Here is a 19,002-nt window from a genome sequence, read left to right on the forward strand (position 1 = left end):
TTTAATAATTTAGAGAAAAGGTTTCAATTGTTTGTCATACAATGCAGTTGCAAATTTGATGATTTAGAATTAGCTTATCCATCTTCCATATAATTTCTAATCCCGCTGCAATGCGTGGGCAGCAATTTCTAGTATATGGCTGTTTTGGTATATTTTAAAAAAGGATACATGACATCAGTTTTGTTAATTCTAATCGATTAGTTTCATAGGAAAGCCCGTTTTGAAGAAACTACTTAGGTGGAATGTGTTGATCTGATCCCTTTTGTACATGGATAGCCAAAAGATTTACAATTTTTAATTGGATATTGATTTAATATTTTTGTATGTGAAAGTCTGCCTAATTTTTTTTAATGTTAATAACATTAATCTTCTATGGCATAACCTTTTATATCTTTCAAACATAATGTTTTATACAATTTATATTCCCGTATCAATGGGCGGGCAACATTTCTAGTTCCTTCTACTCTTCGTGTGCTGGACAATGATTATCTTATGTTTGTGGTCTCCATTCTTAACATGCCTGCATTGCCCACTGTTTGATTTGTGACCAAATTCTATTGGGCTTTAATTGATCTCACCAGCCCATTCAATGGGCCTCTTATTTAACCCATTTGAAAAGCCACCTGAGGTGGCTAGGGTGTTAGTTGGCAGCTGATGCTATCTACTGTTTTTTTATTGATGGCAGCAGCGCGAGAAAAAAAAAAAAGAAAAAAGAAAAAAAACAGAAGATTAAAGGGGAGCCGCAGCCCCATTTTGGAGAGAAAAAGAAAGTGTGCTCCTCTTACTTGGTTAGCACTCACTTAATCAAAGTTGTATTTGTGTATTATTAGCTTTGAGCTTTGTATAGAGAGGAAATTATTCATTATATTTCTTTCTCTATTTGTTTTTTTGGCGAGTGAGAGTTAATGGGTGTATTGAGGCGTTGGGTTGTGAGATTGCTAACACTTTGTAAACACTCTCATTTGATTGATAGTGGATTATTGGGTGAGCTTCTACTGCTTCGACGACTTATTCCAATTACACTTGACTGTTGAAAAACCTGGTTAAATCTTGGTGTCTTTTATTTTTGTTCTTGCATTTCATTTGATACGTTTCATGTCGGTTAGTTTGAGTTGGCTTCCAATTGGTTTGGTGCTATCCTAGCACAACACCCACCTTTGTTGATCTGCGTCAGCGGCTCCTCGCCCGTGCGGCACAGGCTGCGCGTCTCCTTGCTTCCTCTGCTGCCCATGCTTTTCTCGCTGCCCAAAAATATCTACCCATTGTGGGATCCTGCAGAATACCGCAAGTGGGTTGCAGTGCCATCCAAACCTTGAATTTCATTGACTGTGTTGTGTAACTCATCCAAAAGAGTCAATCAGTATATTTACCCACCGTGGAGAACTATTTTATGAGGGTTCATGAGCTCGATGACCAGTGGTCTCGAGAAAATATGTATATATACAAAGAGTGTGAATCAGTATATTAGGAAGTAAGTTTTATTTATTGAGAAATCAATGAAATGCGGTTAACAAACTGAAAATTACTCTGTTTTGGTTTGGTGCTACAAATCTCTGTTTATTTTGGAATCGTACTACAGACGACCTTTGTTGGAAGCCAGCCATGTTGTGCTTTGGCCGGTCAGTGCAAAACCAAGTTTAGATTACCTCATCAAAATACAGACTTACAGTTGAACAGAATAAAATATAAGATATAAAGACATTAAGAAATTTATAAGGTTCGGCAAAAACCTGCTTACCTTCCCGGAGAGATATTACTCTTCATTATGAGAATAACAGTACAAGTTATACATGAGTTAAATTAACATAATCCAATCTTAAATCCCTTGTACACCCACTCACAGAATTTTTCCAAGAGCCTCACTCTACCCCAAGAGTTCTTTCACTGAAATACTTTTCACTCTAGCTCTCTTGCTTTTCTCTCAACCCATGTTCAACCTTTCCCATGGGAGAGCCCAAGCATACTAAATGCACAAATATTGCATCTAGTTATAGGCATACAATAGCAACCATGCCAACATCCAAGACCAAAAAGTCTTAAGTTCACATGACATCAATGTCACCTGGCCTACCTAGCATGCACCAAAGTCTATACCTAGCCTATAGAGTACAACTTTTTCTCCATTTGCCATTTAATGCATAGAAAATAAAACATGCACAATTGCGTGCAAGCAAACACAAAGTCAAGACTTGCTTCCAACTTTTCTTGTGGCAGTGAACATGTCTTCTCTTGAAACAAGACTTCCATGCCACAACCGAAAGCCAAACACAAAGTCACCATTGGCTGCTGCCATTTCAATGTAGCATTCAGAAAGTTACACTATCAAAATTGTTGCCAACTCATAAGTATATGAGCCAAACACAACAATCCCACATCGGTAAGAGGGAGAGGAGAAAAGTAATTTAAATAGGATTACCCTATTTTAATTAATATCGAGATTTTTTATGATAAAATCTCATACTTGGCTGATTGGGCAGGTGGTAAAGTGGGGACAGTATCGGTATTGTTGGAGTAAGCTCTCGGCTCAACGACTTGAAAAATTCTACATGGTATCAAAGCCAGGTGATGGGCTCACGTGCACAGCCAGAGGCGTGTTGGAAGCCAGACATCCCACATCGAGGAGCCAGAGGCGTGTTGGAAGCCAGATGTGGGAGGAGCCAGAGGCGTGTTGGAAGCCAGACATCCCACATCGGGGAGGAAAGCAATTTAAATAGGATTACCCCACTCTAATTAACACTGAGACCTTTTGGAGCTGGCCCTCAGCCCATTGACCTAAAAAATTCTACAACCTTTGATGTCAAGAATGGCGTGACTTGGAACTTATAGCTCATTCATGGGGTTTATCCTTTTGGCATGTCCTTCCTTTCGTTGCTTTATAATGAATTTTATGGACTGCAATGTTGGATGACAGTTGGGGATATGTTTCCTTTGCCAGAGCAGTTAAACATTTGTTACTTAAGTTAAATAATGTGGTGTTTTATTTATTTATTTATTTTTATGATATTCTAATATATCGGTAGTCAAGTTTGTTGCAACAATATGCTTCTCCTTTTACATATGAGTTTATAGAGGAGGAAAGCAATTTAAATAGGATTACCCCACTCTAACTAACACTGAGATCTTTTGTGATAAAATCTCACACATGACAAATTGGGCAAGTGGTAAAGTAAGGACAATATTGGTGTCGTTGGAGTAAGCCTTCGGCTCGTCGACCTAAAAAATTCTGCAACCTTTGATGTCAAGAATGGTGTTTGGGACTTGGAACTTCCAGCTCATTCATGGGGTTTATCCTAGGGGTGGGCAAATGGGTATAAGAACCGTGAGTCGGGACGGGTAATCATGGTTTGTGACAGGTACGGGCCGGTTCCTAATTTTTAAAAAGAGAAACTGGTTGGGGAGGGGCGGGGCTTTGGAATGTTAGGGGCAGGTCGGGTCCAAAAGTATAAAAAAAGGGGTACCTGGACTGATCCGTTTGTAACATCCCAGTTTAAAAACGTTACTATCTCCCAGGCCACTTCCTTTTTTCCTCCTCGTGGGCTGTGACAGTTCTCAATCTTAAGAAGATTGTCTCATTGTCTCTCTCTCTCTCTCAACTCGATGCTCTTTCCACTATGAGAATACACACACATACACACACACACACACACACACACACACACACCATTTCCCCGTATTTCCCCTTCCCCCAATCTCTCGAACCTTCTCCCTCATTCCTCTCCTTATTTCTTCTCCTTATCTTTGCAACTTTCCTTCCCGGAGCACAGACACACCACACCCACACCCCACCACGACCTCAACCACAGTGGCACACACTCCAGCGAGCACTATCACCACCTGTGGACCGTTACCCCTCCCTTTCTCATCTCTCGGCGAGCACCATCAGGCAAAGGGAAACCTTGTTTGGGCCATACGAGGCGAAAAACCTATCAAACCCGAGCGGGTTTTGGGATCCGGAGAAAAGGTATTACTCACTTTGATGGATTTGAGCGTGGATTGCAAAGGGAGGCTTAGATTTTGGTAGCTGCGACGACGGAGCCTCGGCTGCAGCTGTGACGACGGAGCTTCCACCATTATTGTCCTTCGATTAGTAAACTTAATTGCATCCACTCCCACGAAGCAGTGGATGCCTGTTGTGGTCAGATTGTGGGTCTCCATGCCTGGAACCGACGTGGCGGTTGAAGTCGGATTGTGCCTATTCTCAGTTTATAAATTATATAAAAAAAAAATTAAAAAAAAAGAGTAGGACCCGTGGGGCGGGGCGGGGCGAGTCTAATAGATAACGGGTCAGGTAAAGCCCGATTCCAAAACTCAAAATCCTTTTACCCGGACTGACCCGCCCCGTTACTTTTTAAAATGGGTAGGTCTGGTTCCTTCAAAAATGGGCCCGGCCCGGCCCGTGCCCAGCCCTAGTTTATCCTTCTGGCATGTCCTTCCTTTCATTGCTTTATAATGAATTTTATGGACTGCAATGTTGGATGATAGCTGGGGATATGTTTCCTTCCCCAGAGCAGTTAAACATTTGTTACTTAAGTTAAATAATGTAGTGTTTTATATATTTTTTTATTTTATGATATTCTAATATATCGGTAGTCAAGTTGGTTGCAACAATATGCTTCTCCTTTTACACATGAGTTTATATCTCATGGTAAGGGGGTTTCCATCTATAATATACATATATATATATATATATATATATCTGAAAATATGACTTTAGCCCATGGAACTCAATTTTCTCCACATAAAACCCAATGTAAATTTTTTGCTCAAATAAAACCCCATTGACTAGACTTCACATAAGCAAATTCATTAATTATATTTGACTTTATCCATTTAAAAATTTTCGGATGCCTAAAACACCCTTATTGAATGTTTAATGTACACAATTAATTCTATACAAATTGTAAGGGAGAATTAATGATTTTACAAAAATAATATTTTGCATATAAATGTAGGGATTTGTTGGTTAGTTTAGCTCTCAAATTCCAATTTACCATTACAACGTGTCCATATTATATATAGGTAAATTATTGTACTTCAAAATATAAAAAAAATAAAAAAAATTGTTGTCAAAGTAAAAATATATAAATTAAAGGAGATAAAAATTGCAGGTAAATTAATTTTAGGACAAAGAAAAAGAAAAGAACCAACTATAGGTAAATTATTTACATATACAGTCTAGATATTTGATTCACATAAAAAATGTAGGTAAATCACGTGTGCATAATTTACCTACTATTATTGAAATTTACCTACTTGCATATTTTACCTACTATTATATTAATTTACCTACTTGCATAATATAGGGAAAATGCCAACAAAACATGAGAATATTATTTGCATATATCACAGGTAAATTGCAAAAAGAAATATGAGAATATTTTGTTTATATAATGCAGGTAAATTACAGGCAATAGGGTGATATTATTTATACAGGTAAAGTAGGGATGTTTAACTATTATATATAAGGAGAATAATTACACCGAATAATAATGTAGTCATTATTTAAGGTAATGCACTAGATTGTTGTAGAAATTAAAAATAAATAAATAGAAAAAACGTCATGATGCTTAATTAGATTTTAAGGCCCTTGATTGAAGCTAATTTTCAAGTGTCGGTGGTGGCAAAAATTGTAAATAATTTGTATTAGTAGGTTACTTATATTCTTATGTGGTAGTTTATTTGATTTTTGTGTTTTTGTTGGATGTTTAATTATATGTGGGTTTAAGTTTAGAAATCATGATTTTTCAGGACTAATATTTAATGAACCCTATATATATATATTATTTTATTTTATTTTTCGGGGTCAACCATCTATAATTTTTTCAAGTTAATGAAATCCATCTTTTACATTTTCGATGCGAATTTGGATTCGGTTTCCCATTTTGGATGCGAATTTGGTTTCCCATTTTGGATGCCAGTGCTGAGATGGTTTACTTTGGTCAAACTATTACAGCTTCTACTTGTCGGCTATCAGCTTAAAATCTGAACACGGCATAAATTGGACCGTGGGAACGATATCAAGCCAGCAGGGTCTAAGATGGAAGCAAGAAGTCTAGTTCCCAGTCAGAGCATCTCACCCTGTACACCTGTTGTTTCCGTACTCATTCAAGCCGCCTTTGGCACCAGACCTAAAATGTATTGGAGTCACTCCAACAGAAAAATTAGAAAATTTTTTGGCATCCCCTTGCGATCTTGCAGAGTACTGCAAGCGGGTTCCGTTGCCTTCCCGAGTGTAAACCGCGCCAAATGTTCTGTGTAGCTCATCCAACGTAAAAGATTAAACCTAAGAGCCAGCTCTAGAAATTTATTTGGCTATAAATATTAATATTGAATTAAAAAATAATAATTAAAACATTTCTCACTCGCTACACGAGCTTACGTATGGTCGTAACTCGTAACAGAAATAAGGAGCTCTTAACATAAGTTGCAGCATTTTCTGATAAAATTTAATTTAAAATAGAGAGCATACAAACCATGAAACCAACACTTTCAAGCCATTATGAACTTCATTAATTAACAAAGTGGTAGTCCATTTCAATAATTTGAACGAATACTTAAAGTCATACAAATATGCATGTAATCTAATATTTTAGCGAATATGATGTTAAATTTTCACACATGCATTATAACCGGTTCAAAATTCTTTATCTCCTAAATTATTGTAATAGTTTCGAATATTCTCCCTCCCTTTACTAATAATAAATTAAAAAAAATCATACAAATATAACAAAATATTATTGACATCAATCATGTATTATGAGCTGCATGATAGAAATATAAGCGGTAGTCAATTTCCACTTCAATCATGAACTGCATTATAAAAATATGTTCAAAAGGTTATTGAGAAAGATGTTTCTTTTGATATATTATTGACACTATACAAAGGTCAATTTCCACTTCAATCATGAACTGCATTATAAAAATATGTTCAAAAGGTTATTGAGAAAAATGGTTCTTTTGATATATTATTGACACTATACAAAGGTCATTGTGAGAGTCAAATTAACTTTCTATATTTATAAAAAAAGATATATATTTATAAGAAGTGTAGAATGATTTTTTTTTTTTTTGAGTGTCAATAACAACACCTTTTGTTTAATTAAAAAAAAATAAAGGATATCAATTGCAAAAGTTTTGCGCATTATTTGAATAGAGTAATGCTAACAGACCATATATTTATACCACATTATATGATGTGGTAAATGATTCATGTAATCATTAGTTAATGAGGTAAAACTATTAATTGACGTGTCATGTACAAATTACTTGCCATATCATATAATTCATCAATGATGATGGAAACTCAACTCAACACTTGAAACATCATCAAGCCCTGAATGCAATGAGCAATAATTTACATTGTGTGATCATGATTACAAGCACACACTAAGTGATTTTCATAGAATGAAAGCACTCATCATTTTCTTTCAAGATAATAATGGTTGGTACTTGTAACGCATAGTGGAGGTTGAAGTTTTGGAGAGATTTTTCAGTATGTCTAGAATACGAATACATACTTTATATGTCATTACACAAGTGGAGGGGTACTTGGAAAAAAAAAAAACTTTCTTCCTACTTGTGACATTTACCATACTGCCCCCCGGACACATTAAAAAACCTCTCGGAAGCATTGAGGTATGGCTGTTAATTGGCATGATTGATAGTAATAAAGTTCTACCGCATGCATTCTTATCTATGAGTGTGGAGGTGTTGCAGCCTTTTATTCGACTTAAACTCGCTTAAGAAACTGAATATGGACACAATGCCAGTTTACATGGTAATAACAGATCAAGCAAAAAGAAAGGAAGGACCAAATTGGCAAGAAACAGATCCGCGGCCCTCAATGACTATATGCTCAATAATTTCCTGTTGCCGTGTTGCGTTGAACTAACTCGTTGACTTACCTTGTATACCTAGGTAAAACATTAATAAAAATTGCTGGGTATATATATTTTTATGTTCAGATCTCTATATATACACAAAGGAAGGTGATCATTTATACATTCGTCCATTGAAAACATAGTTAAGTTTCTATATACAGGTCTCTCTCTCTCTCTCTCTCTCTCTCTCTCTCTCTCTCTCTCTCTAAATAAAGAATATTGAAGAATGTGGAAGCTTAAGGTCGCAGATGGTGGCAATGATCCATACATCTACAGCACAAACAGTTTCGTGGGAAGGCAGATATTTGAGTTTGACCCTGAAGCAGGAACTACCGAAGAGCGAGCTGAGATGGAAGAAGCTCGTCTTCATTTCTACAATAACCGCCATCAGGTTAAGCCCAGTGGTGACCTCCTATGGCGAATGCAGGTATGCTTTAGTTCGTCCAAACTTATGTCGGCAATTAGCCTACGCAACGTAAATCATGTTTCTAAAGAATGTGAGTTCTAGTTACTTGGTTTCATCGAGGTAGTTATTTATTAGAAGCAATTAATACTTGTGTCCATTTACCTATTTATCCACCCACATTATTAACACACCATACAATAATCAAAGACATTATTTTACTTTTTCACATTATCTAAAGATCATATTTACAAAAAATCAATCAATTTCGAGATCATTTAATCATTTATATATATTGAACATGATCCACGACCTTGGTAATAATTTATCAACCATCCATTCATTTGATGCATATAAGCAACTAAACGTTCCTTAACTTAATTGATTTTTAGAATATAAAGTGAATAAACGTAATCCTAATAATAAAGTTTGTATGTAAAAAATACGTTAACTACAAGTACACCTATAAAGTATTCTCTGTCGACATGAATGCCATGCAATGAAGCTAAGAAGATAAAATGAGGAAGCCAAATATAGCGTATGACGTGTGTATATAAAATCCACAAGTTCCATAACAAGCTATGCACCATAACGTACTCTAACCCAAACAATATCCTTCACTTAAAAATGCATAGAGAGGAGACAAGTGTGTGAATAGCGTTGGACCCTTTTAAGTTTTAACTTTTGATCCATGGGGAGTAATTTCATTTCTCATAATCTGTTTGTATTGGACTTTTATTTTTATTTTTAAAGTGAAATAATTTGAGGAGGAGAGAAAATATTACTTAAGAAAGAGTAGTCATCATTAAGACTTATTATTTTGGGAGTTGTTGCAACAGGTTTACTCATTTGTTACTCAGTTGATTAATAGTATTCATCATGGCATTCGAAATTTTGATTAGTTTAATTTTTCGACCTTTAATATTTTTTTGTATAAAAATATTAGCATTCTACATATGTTATCTTGCACTTACCCAAGTATATTTTCTTCCTTGGTTTTATGAAGGAGTGCGATTGATATTTTTGAAATACGAATAACATCTCTATTTTAATGGATTTTCTTCTTACCATTTAATACTAAGATTTAATAATATTCTTATTCACTTAAATTTGACTCTTGTGATGTCGAATTTGATATTAATTTATCTTCACCATTTGGTATAAATATATTCATTCTTGGTTGGGGTTTTATCAGGCCCCTCGCGTTCTTATACGTACGTATTTGGGAACAGGAGGGAGTCCACTTTGACTTGAAAGGAGCCTTGTTCGGCGGATAACAATAATAAGAATATAATAATATGATAATAAATATAAAAAATCAGATTTTTTGTTTGTCTTGTTTCTTGTACAAAGTTTTCATTTTCCTATCTGATGGGCATCACCAATAATTCTTTAGGGTTTATTAAAATTTAATTAATAATAATATCATCGTCATAAATTTGTTTAATCATAACTTCAATCCTCTCATTAGTATCGCACTTAATTATCTGTTCACTTATCAACAGTTCCTAAGGGAGAAGAACTTCAAACAAACAATTCCCCCAGTTAAAGTTGAGGATGGAGAGGAAATCACATATGAAAAGGCCACAGCTTCATTGAGAAGGTCTGTCCACTTCTTTTCAGCGTTGCAGGCTAGCGATGGCCATTGGCCTGCCGAAAATGCCGGCCCGTTGTTTTTCCTTCCTCCTTTGGTCAGTATTTAACATTGTCACCATTTGCTATCATGTTATTTACCCACACAATGTCCTACTTATATTAATGGATAAATTGACACCAACTTCTTAAAGTTTATGAGGTCACGTTTTGAATCCAATGTATATGAGTAATGCTAAGTAGATTAACTTTTTAGACCTATTTGTAAATTATGTTATGTGTTACTAATAGAAAATAGGCAGTACTAATCCAATATTTAACGACAATGTCTTATGGTTTAAATAGATAATATCTCTAGCATCACCCCAATATATATGTGAGACTACATTTCTAGACAAAATTTGTAAACTAAATGATGTGTCACAGTACGAATAAGCACGTTTATCAACATAATCCAATTATCAACTTTCATGTTATTTAGTTTACAAAATTTTATCTACGAATTTAATCTCCTTAGCATTACTCTAAATATATAGTCTTTCAACTTTGAAAATTTGAGAGGAATAACTAAGTTTCTCTATGACTACAAAGTTTACACCTAACGTCAACTTTCCAAAAAGTGCAATCGACTATGAAAATATTTTACTTGCAATCCCATGTTCCCATTTTGGGGCTTAAAAATAAATAGCGTATTTTCTCGAGTTTTTACCTAACTCCAAATATTTGGGTTATTATTAATTGCTCCTTCCAATTTTTCACTCAAAATTTGCAGGTCATGTGTGTTTACATTACAGGGCATCTTAACACTGTATTCCATGCAGAACACCGTAAAGAAATTCTACGTTACATATACTATCATCAGGTACATATATATACATTTTGTTATTTTTTCTTACAAATTGGATAAAATTAAAAATTTTCAAAATGTGCTTATTTGTCTTAAATAACTACCAAGGGTTGCAGTTAAGTTGGCAAACAGTTTTCATTTCTGCATCCAAAATCCCGCTTGTATAAATAAAAATACTGAATAAATAATGCTAATTAATATGCATCAATGTTTTGGGTAATTCAGAACCAAGATGGTGGTTGGGGATTACACATCGAAGGACACAGCACCATGTTTTGCACAGCTCTCAACTACATTTGTATGCGTATTCTTGGAGAAGGACCTGATGGTGGCCAAGACAATGCTTGTGCAAGAGCTAGAAAGTGGATTCTTGATCATGGCAGTGTTACCCACATCCCCTCATGGGGTAAAACTTGGCTTTCGGTATGCCTATCTGCAGCACTAAGACAAATTTCTTAGGCTCCGGGTTAACTGTTGTTCTTAAATAACACTATCACTATGGCAAATTGTCAACATATTGGTAATTTATACATGCCATAGATAACCAAATTATTTGAGATTATTTGTTATTGATAACGGGTGAAGGCAATGTTACCCACATCCCCTCATGGGGTAAAACTTGGCTTTCGGTATGCCTATCTGCAGCACTAAGACAAATTGCTTAGGCTCCGGGTTAACTATTGTTCTTAAATAGCACTATCACTATGGCAAATTGTCAACATATTCGTAATTTATACATGCCATATATAACCGAATTATTTGAGATTATTTGTTATTGATAACGGGTGAATATTGACAACGTGTAAAGATGTATAGTTATTAATGATAACTGGTCAATATTAACAAAACTAACCTTATTGTTGATACACTCTATAATACTGGTAACCCCTTACTAAAATTTACCTCTATTAGAGTTGCAATCTAAAAAAAAAAAGATAAATGCTATAACGTCATATTTGACTCCAAACTAGTGGTGTGACTTATACCATATATATCCAACGCCGACATAATCAAATAATCAATTAAACTTTTAGCTTTTATTCAGTAGAGAAAGATGAAGTGAAATTTATAATTAACTATTACTTTATATCTTCTAAAGGTGGGGTCCCACCTCTTAACTAGATTAAGTCAAATATGACTTTACAGGTGGCAGACGAAAATCTTATATAACCCTAACTATTTCGGTCTATTAAAGAGCGATCGAGTCATATTTGGCATTGAGAACACTGCACTACTATTATTTAAGAGGGTTTCCCCTTTTAATTATTCTTGCTCAATTGATTCTTGCAGATACTTGGTGTGTTTGAGTGGTCCGGAAGCAACCCAATGCCCCCAGAGTTTTGGATTCTGCCTTCATTTCTTCCTATGCATCCAGGTTAGCACAATTCTGAACTTCACAAGTACAAATAATTCAATTTTCACATGTTAAAAGATTTAATTAGTCTCTCTCTACCTATAGTCTTCTTTTTTAATCTCTTCTACATCATGCAAATGCAGCAAAAATGTGGTGCTACTGTAGGATGGTTTATATGCCTATGTCATATTTATATGGGAAAAGATTTGTTGGTCCAATCACACCTCTCATACTACAATTAAGGGAAGAACTCTATGCTCAGCCTTATGACGAAATTAACTGGAAGGGAGTGCGTCATCACTGTGCTAAAGTATGTTGAACTTGAATAAATAGCTAATTAGTCAATTTTTTTCCTGTTTAGGTACATAAACTGATTGCGGTAATTTGAATGCAGGAGGACATCTACTACCCTCATCCTTGGATACAGGACTTTCTGTGGGATAGTCTGTACATATGTACGGAGCCTCTTCTTACTCGGTGGCCATTTAACAAGCTGATCAGGAAAAGGGCTCTCGAAGTAACAATGGAGCATATTCATTATGAAGATGAAAACAGCAGATACATTACCATTGGATGTGTCGAAAAGGTGTTATGCATGCTGGCTTGTTGGGCTGAAGATCCAAATGGTGATTATTTTAAAAAGCATCTTGCCAGGATACCAGATTATTTATGGGTTGCTGAGGATGGGATGAAGATGCAAGTTAGTACACATTTTGTTAATACAGTATATGATACGATGATTTGTTCTTTACCCTTTTATCTGTTTCAAAAGTTTACTCTTTCTAAATCATTGGAAAACATTATAAGTTGATACATTTTCTTAATACGTGCAGAGTTTTGGCAGTCAACAGTGGGATACTGGTTTTGCCATTCAAGCTTTGCTTGCTTCCAATCTAACCGATGAAATTGCACCCACACTTGCTAGAGGACATGACTTTGTCAAGAAATCTCAGGTTCGTTTTTTATATAGTCAACTGAACTTTCATTTTTTGTAAAATGTATATGTGCATCGATTAATTTGTTCTAACTAGTGACTGTTTTGGAATCAAATTGTAAAGGTTAAGGACAATCCATCGGGTGACTTCAAAAGCATGCACCGCCACATTTCCAAAGGATCGTGGACTTTCTCTGATCAAGACCATGGATGGCAAGTTTCTGATTGCACTGCAGAGGGTTTAAAGGTAACAAATACTTCAACTTTGTTATCCACCTTAAATGCTATTTCCATTTTCCTCACCATAATCCCCTGTACAGTGTTGCCTGCTTTTATCGATGATGCCACCGGAGCTGGTTGGTGAAAAAATGGAACCTGAGCGGTTATACGATGCTGTCAATGTCCTAATTACCCTACAGGTACAACTATTATGTCAGTGAGTCATATATATGAGTAGAGTTGCATTTTGTTTCCCTGCCGTAATCAAATTTTGGACCTAATGCATGCTGCCTTACTTTAAAAACCTTAAAAAACTTGTAGCATTTCAAGACATTTGTTCTTCACCGCACGGTCTATTAGGTCTCTGTACTCATTACAAAACTCATTTTATGGCTCATTGTAGAGTAAGAATGGTGGTTTAGCAGCCTGGGAACCAGCTGGAGCAGCAGAATGGTTAGAAGTAAGAATTTTAAAGAATTGGAGTAATTTTGTCGAACTTAGTTAGATGTGTAAGAAACTAAAGTCTTTCAAGGCATTATTAATTAGTATATACTTACTGGACATTCTCACTTCTTTTTTCTCCCCAGATGTTGAATCCCACGGAATTCTTCGCAGACATTGTTGTTGAGCATGAATATGTTGAGTGCACTTCATCTGCAATTCAGGCTTTAGTTTTGTTTAAGAAGTTGTACCCTGGCCACAGGAAGAAAGAGATAGATCAATTTATTACCAATGCAGCACAGTACCTTGAAAATATACAAATGGAAGATGGTTCATGGTAATATCATATTATTAAATCAAAATTTTGATTTCTTTGATTAACAACTATAGCAGAGAAATAACTTAGTTAAGAAACATTTTCCCAGGTACGGGAATTGGGGTGTTTGCTTCACATATGGTACCTGGTTTGCTCTTGGAGGGTTAACAGCTGCTGGCAAGACTTTCAACAATTGTGCAGTTATACGCAAAGCTATTAATTTTTTACTCACAATCCAGAAAGAGAACGGTGGTTGGGGAGAGAGCTACCTTTCATGTCCAAAAAAGGTAAAATATGGGAGGTGGATTATGTTTGAAGCGAGCTCCAAGTTTCTTAGTTAATCTCATTGTCTTAGACTAAAATATTTCACTCTGTGGTGGGTGATACAGGAGTACGTTCCTCTTGAAGGAAACCGATCAAATTTAGTACACACAGCTTGGGCTATGATGGGTTTGATTTATGCAGGACAGGCCGAAAGAGACCCCGCACCTCTTCATCGTGCAGCAAAGTTGATAATCAACTCTCAGATGGAAAATGGTGATTTTCCTCAGCAGGTATCTTGCTTACCCTAACATCTATTCCAAACAAAATAAAAATATTTCCCCAACCTTACTTGCATTGCAAGGTTGACTAGTAAAAAGGATGAAACACAAAATAACATATCGTGTTGCGTATACGCGCGTATGCTCAAATTTTTACTTGCAACGTTTTATAACATCTATACACTAATCATGTATGGCAGGAAATCACTGGAGTGTTCATGAAGAATTGTATGCTACATTATGCAGCTTATAGAAACATCTACCCCCTGTGGGCTCTTGCAGAATACCGCAAGTGGGTTCCATTGCCTTCCAAGGCGTGATTAGGCTCTCTGTATCGTGTAGCTCTTACATGCAGCATATATTAATACGCATAAAAGCCAGTTGTTGAAATTATGTATTATACAAGAAGTGTATCAATCAGATTAGGAAGTAAGATTTACCTACTTGGAAATCAGAGATATTATACTTCTTCAAACAGAAAAAATATAAAATAAAAAAAATAAAAATCTATTTCTGCCGGATGTATTTTTAATTCTTTATTTTCTTATTAGATGACTAAAATTACAACATTATAAGGCGAATAGGTTGTGAGAGATGTTACTCAAGGGTGTGTTCCCAGTAATTTAGGTCAAAATTGTTAAGAATATACTACGTACAAAAATAAGATGGAAGGACTTGAAAATGATTAGATGCAATAAATTTGAAAAAACTTTCAAATGAGACCAATGTGTCATTTGAAAGTTTTTTGTTTAGTATAGTACATTTCTAGTGTTTTTGTATTGATTGAGTAATTTATTGATAATATTCTTGTAGTGCATTTTTCACAATTTAGAATAAACGGCCATAAACTTTGATAGTCCCTCAAACATAAGGCAAATAATCAAAGAAACACATAAAAATTTTCATAGAAAGTTGTCTTAAGGCCACATATATAACTATGCTAATCACTATACTTAGATTAGGGCCACAAATATCTGTTTACCTGGATATTGCAGAGGAACCTTTGAAGTCAAGGATGGTGTGCTAGATCTAGAGTACTTCTCATTGATGGGACTCATCCGTTTGGTTCTGCTTCCTTTATTTATTTTTGCAATGATTTTTATCATTTTATTGTTGGTGGAGCTGGGATGTTGAAGACTTAGTTAAATAAAGAATGTCTTGTACATAAAACGTGTGACATAATCAAATTAGCTAGAGCTGGAATGTTGGTGCTGTGGCACGCGACCAGTGACTCGCCTTTGTCTTCCTAGAATAAAATTGATGTCCTAATTTCATTTTTAGGTACATTCAATGAGATTTCATTGTTTGAATCTAATTTCACAAAGGACATCCACTTGACCTTTGTGGTAGGCAAAGATTCGACCGTTAGATAGTAATGAAATTATAGTTGTTGATGTGTGACTAATGTGAAGTTCTTAGGAATTCACAAATCTGAAATCTGTTGTGGGGGTCTTCTTGATTGGATAATGAAGGGTTGTTGACCAACCGTTCATGACCATGTTGATCGAGGGTTGAATTTTGGTTAACATATCCTGAATTGTTCTGAAATGCTGGAATTAGCATTACTTGAGACTTAGTAGAGCCCAGTGGGCCTATCTTGGTTAACGATTCATCCTAGGGGATGTGCACCTTGGTTTAACTGTAGGTGACGCCTTACCGGGATTTACGTGTTTATTGGGCTACTAGATGAGTTAATGACATATGCGAATGCCAGTGGGAGGAGATGGGCTAGGAATCATGTTAGAATTATCCTGTAGAAGTTGTATGTTTATGTGACTAGATATCTATTGTTACGTTGAACCAATAGTGTGTGTGTGCGCTTACACTTGCGATTCATATGGATTGATGTAAGAAGTGGTTTGTATGAGGTATGTATGTGTGATGTGTGATTGTGTGACTGCACCAAATAGTAGTGTGGTATATGGATGATCCTGCTTGGTAATCTGCATTAGAAGAGCATATGAATTCTATGGATGACTCTACCTGGTTAATCTACATTGATAGGTCACTGTCTGACACGCTCGACCCTGATATTCACCAAACACCAGGGTAGGTACGTGCTGGCCAACACCCGAAGGTGACGAAGCCATATTAGGATGTGTAATACCCCATATTTAAAAAAAAAAAAAAAGGTTATATATATATGTGTGTGTGTGTGGGTAATTACTTTTTTACGTAATGATTTTATTAGATTTATTTTATGTAAGAACCTACTTGCAATATGTAAAATAGTTTCAATGTAAAATCCCTTTTGCTTCAAATTATTTCAAAAACTAGCTCGTCTTATTTTCGTATGTAAGTAGATATATATTTTTAGTTTGAATTGGAGAAGGAGATTATGATGAGTTTGGCTTGATAATTTTTCTCACAAAGGGCCGAGAGTTTGAGGTTGGACTAAATGAGTAATTTTGTCTAGATATTTTCTCTCAAAGATGCGGTGGAGAGTTTGTAACATTAGGAGTTAATGATTTGGTGATTACTCACCACTCTAAATGTGAAGGTGGAAGTCTACTTAAGGGTGAGTTGGCAAGTTTGTATTCATTAGGAATCTAAGAGTTAAATGTTTGGTGATGATTCATCCCTCCAAAATTTGAAGAGGTGGGATTCATTCCCTTAGACTTTGAACGTGGCTTTTGAGCTTTTGTCCACTTTGCATGATATTCACCACTCTAAATAAAGGAAGATGACAACTTATTGTGATTAGAACATTTCACGTGGCCTTTGATGCAAGGAACATCTTGCATATTATTCATTAGTTCATAATTAGCTTCACATTTGTTGTTTTTCTATTGGACCACATTTCATTGCTAAGGATTAGGACAACTTTGTTGCCTTGTTATGGGAACACATTTCATGGTGATGATTAGGTTAACAATTGGTGTGTTTCTATTGGAACACATTTTATGTCTAATGATTGGCACAATACTTGCTTTCTTTCTATTGGCACACTTGTGGAAATTATTTGGAGAGGAAGATAGCAAGCAATCTTTATAAAGGAAGGAGCAAGAACCAACGGAAGACAAGGGAGAAAAGAGAGAGGAAGAAGAAGAAAAAAAAAAAGAACAACTCCAAAGCCATTCTCCTTTTTCATATCAACCCTTATCTTTCATATACATTTTGTTTAGGCTTTAAGCCATCTTTCATTGTATTTGTAAGTTTCTCACATATAGTGAAATATAATGAAAGTAAACCTAGTGGATGTTGTCGATTTGGCGAACCACTTAAATCTTGTGTTGTTTATGTATTTATATTTTGGAGAGCATTGCCATAAGAAGCACTCCCATCAAACCATCAAAAATATCCATTTACTTTCCTTGAGAATATTGTAAAATAAGAGAGACAAATCCCAGAAAATGCATGAGAGCTTACCCAACAAAATTGCTTTATGGAACTTAAATGGATTTATGCATCAATATCACCTAGAGAGAGAGATGGAGTAATATGTTAAAGTAATATTTCTCAATTAGATTGTTGTGTGTTATCCATACTACATATTATTGATAAGATTGTATGATTTTGGCTACTAACAGTTTGATTAGTGTTGCAGATGATTATTGATATCCTTGTTACATGGCATATAAATGGGGAGTATTGATACCTATGTGAACATGACATATACATATGCATTAAGAAAGAAAGTTTAGTCAGTTGTGTTGAGTTTTGTAAAGTGTTTGAGTTGTGAGGATATTAAAGGGCTAAAGTTTGCCTTGAATATAAAATAATAAACATTTTATATGTTAGGCATAGGGTGCAGGCTTGAGTGTACAAATTGGTTGATTATAAAAATAATGAAAGCTTGTATATGTCAGGCGTTGGGGGAAGGGCTTGAATATACAATTGGGCGTCGGGGAAAGTGTCTGTTTAATAAAGTGGAAACTGAGAGTTTAATTACAAAAAATTGGGTTAAGGGATGAACGGGAGTTAACTCATATTCTAAGGTATTCGGAGCCAAGTGGTATAAGCATGGTATGGGACGTGCAAGCTTGGATGTCTTAGGTATGTGTTGACGGGATTTAAAGGGAGCGAGTACATTCATCCATCCCATTTGCATATATTCCATACATTTGAAAGAATTGTTACAATTTAATTATTGTAGTTTTTGTTGTGAATTAATTTGTGCATTATTTTTATTCCGATGCGTATTCAATAAATTTTATGTAAGATTTCGTTGATGTATGGTGTAATCGTTATAATTTTATTTTATTTTCCACCATATCTTGGCTGTAAAATTTATTTCTATAGCTAAGATTTGGCTTGAGTATACAAATTGATTGATTATTAAAACAATGAAATCTTGAATATACAATTGGGCATTAAGGGAAGTGCTTGTTTAATAAAGTGGAAACTGAGAGTTTAATTACAAAAAATTGGATTAAGGGATGAACAAGAGTTAACTCATATTCTAACGTACTCAGAGCCAAGTGGTATAAGCATGGTATGGGATGTGCAAGCTTGGGTGTCTTAGGTATGTAT

General features: G+C 35.3%; 1 protein-coding gene and 1 long non-coding RNA gene across 4 annotated transcripts; one reads left to right on the forward strand and one right to left on the reverse strand.

The window, feature by feature from the left end:
- Positions 1–830: 830 nt before the first annotated feature.
- Positions 831–3,108, reverse strand: LOC125471737. The gene is made up of 2 exons (XR_007253814.1): positions 1,739–3,108; positions 831–1,326 (listed from the first exon to the last, which is right to left on the reverse strand). It is a non-coding gene; the product is annotated as an uncharacterized LOC125471737 (long non-coding RNA).
- A 4,952-nt stretch (positions 3,109–8,060) lies between these two features.
- On the forward strand, positions 8,061–15,054 carry LOC103935918 (beta-amyrin synthase). 3 transcript variants are annotated; one of them, XM_009345740.3, is made up of 15 exons: positions 8,066–8,307; positions 9,789–9,974; positions 10,649–10,738; positions 10,949–11,146; positions 12,014–12,098; positions 12,221–12,387; positions 12,472–12,777; positions 12,911–13,030; positions 13,136–13,258; positions 13,332–13,430; positions 13,634–13,690; positions 13,818–14,008; positions 14,097–14,274; positions 14,377–14,541; positions 14,730–15,054. In XM_009345740.3, exons 1-15 carry the CDS (start codon positions 8,107–8,109, stop codon positions 14,847–14,849), a joined length of 2,286 nt encoding a protein of 761 aa, XP_009344015.2. In that variant the 5' UTR covers positions 8,066–8,106; the 3' UTR covers positions 14,850–15,054. The 3 variants fall into 3 exon arrangements, with proteins under 3 accessions (XP_048428391.1, XP_048428390.1, XP_009344015.2); XM_048572434.1 differs by lacking the exon at positions 14,730–15,054 and having other exon boundaries at positions 8,061–8,307; positions 14,097–14,273; positions 14,375–14,459; XM_048572433.1 differs by lacking the exon at positions 13,634–13,690 and having other exon boundaries at positions 8,063–8,307.
- Positions 15,055–19,002: the final 3,948 nt, after the last annotated feature.

The sequence above is a fragment of a genome, unplaced genomic scaffold (assembly GCF_019419815.1).
Source record: "Pyrus x bretschneideri cultivar Hongxiangsu unplaced genomic scaffold, Pyrus_bretschneideri_v1 Contig61, whole genome shotgun sequence".
NCBI lineage: Eukaryota > Viridiplantae > Streptophyta > Magnoliopsida > Rosales > Rosaceae > Pyrus > Pyrus x bretschneideri.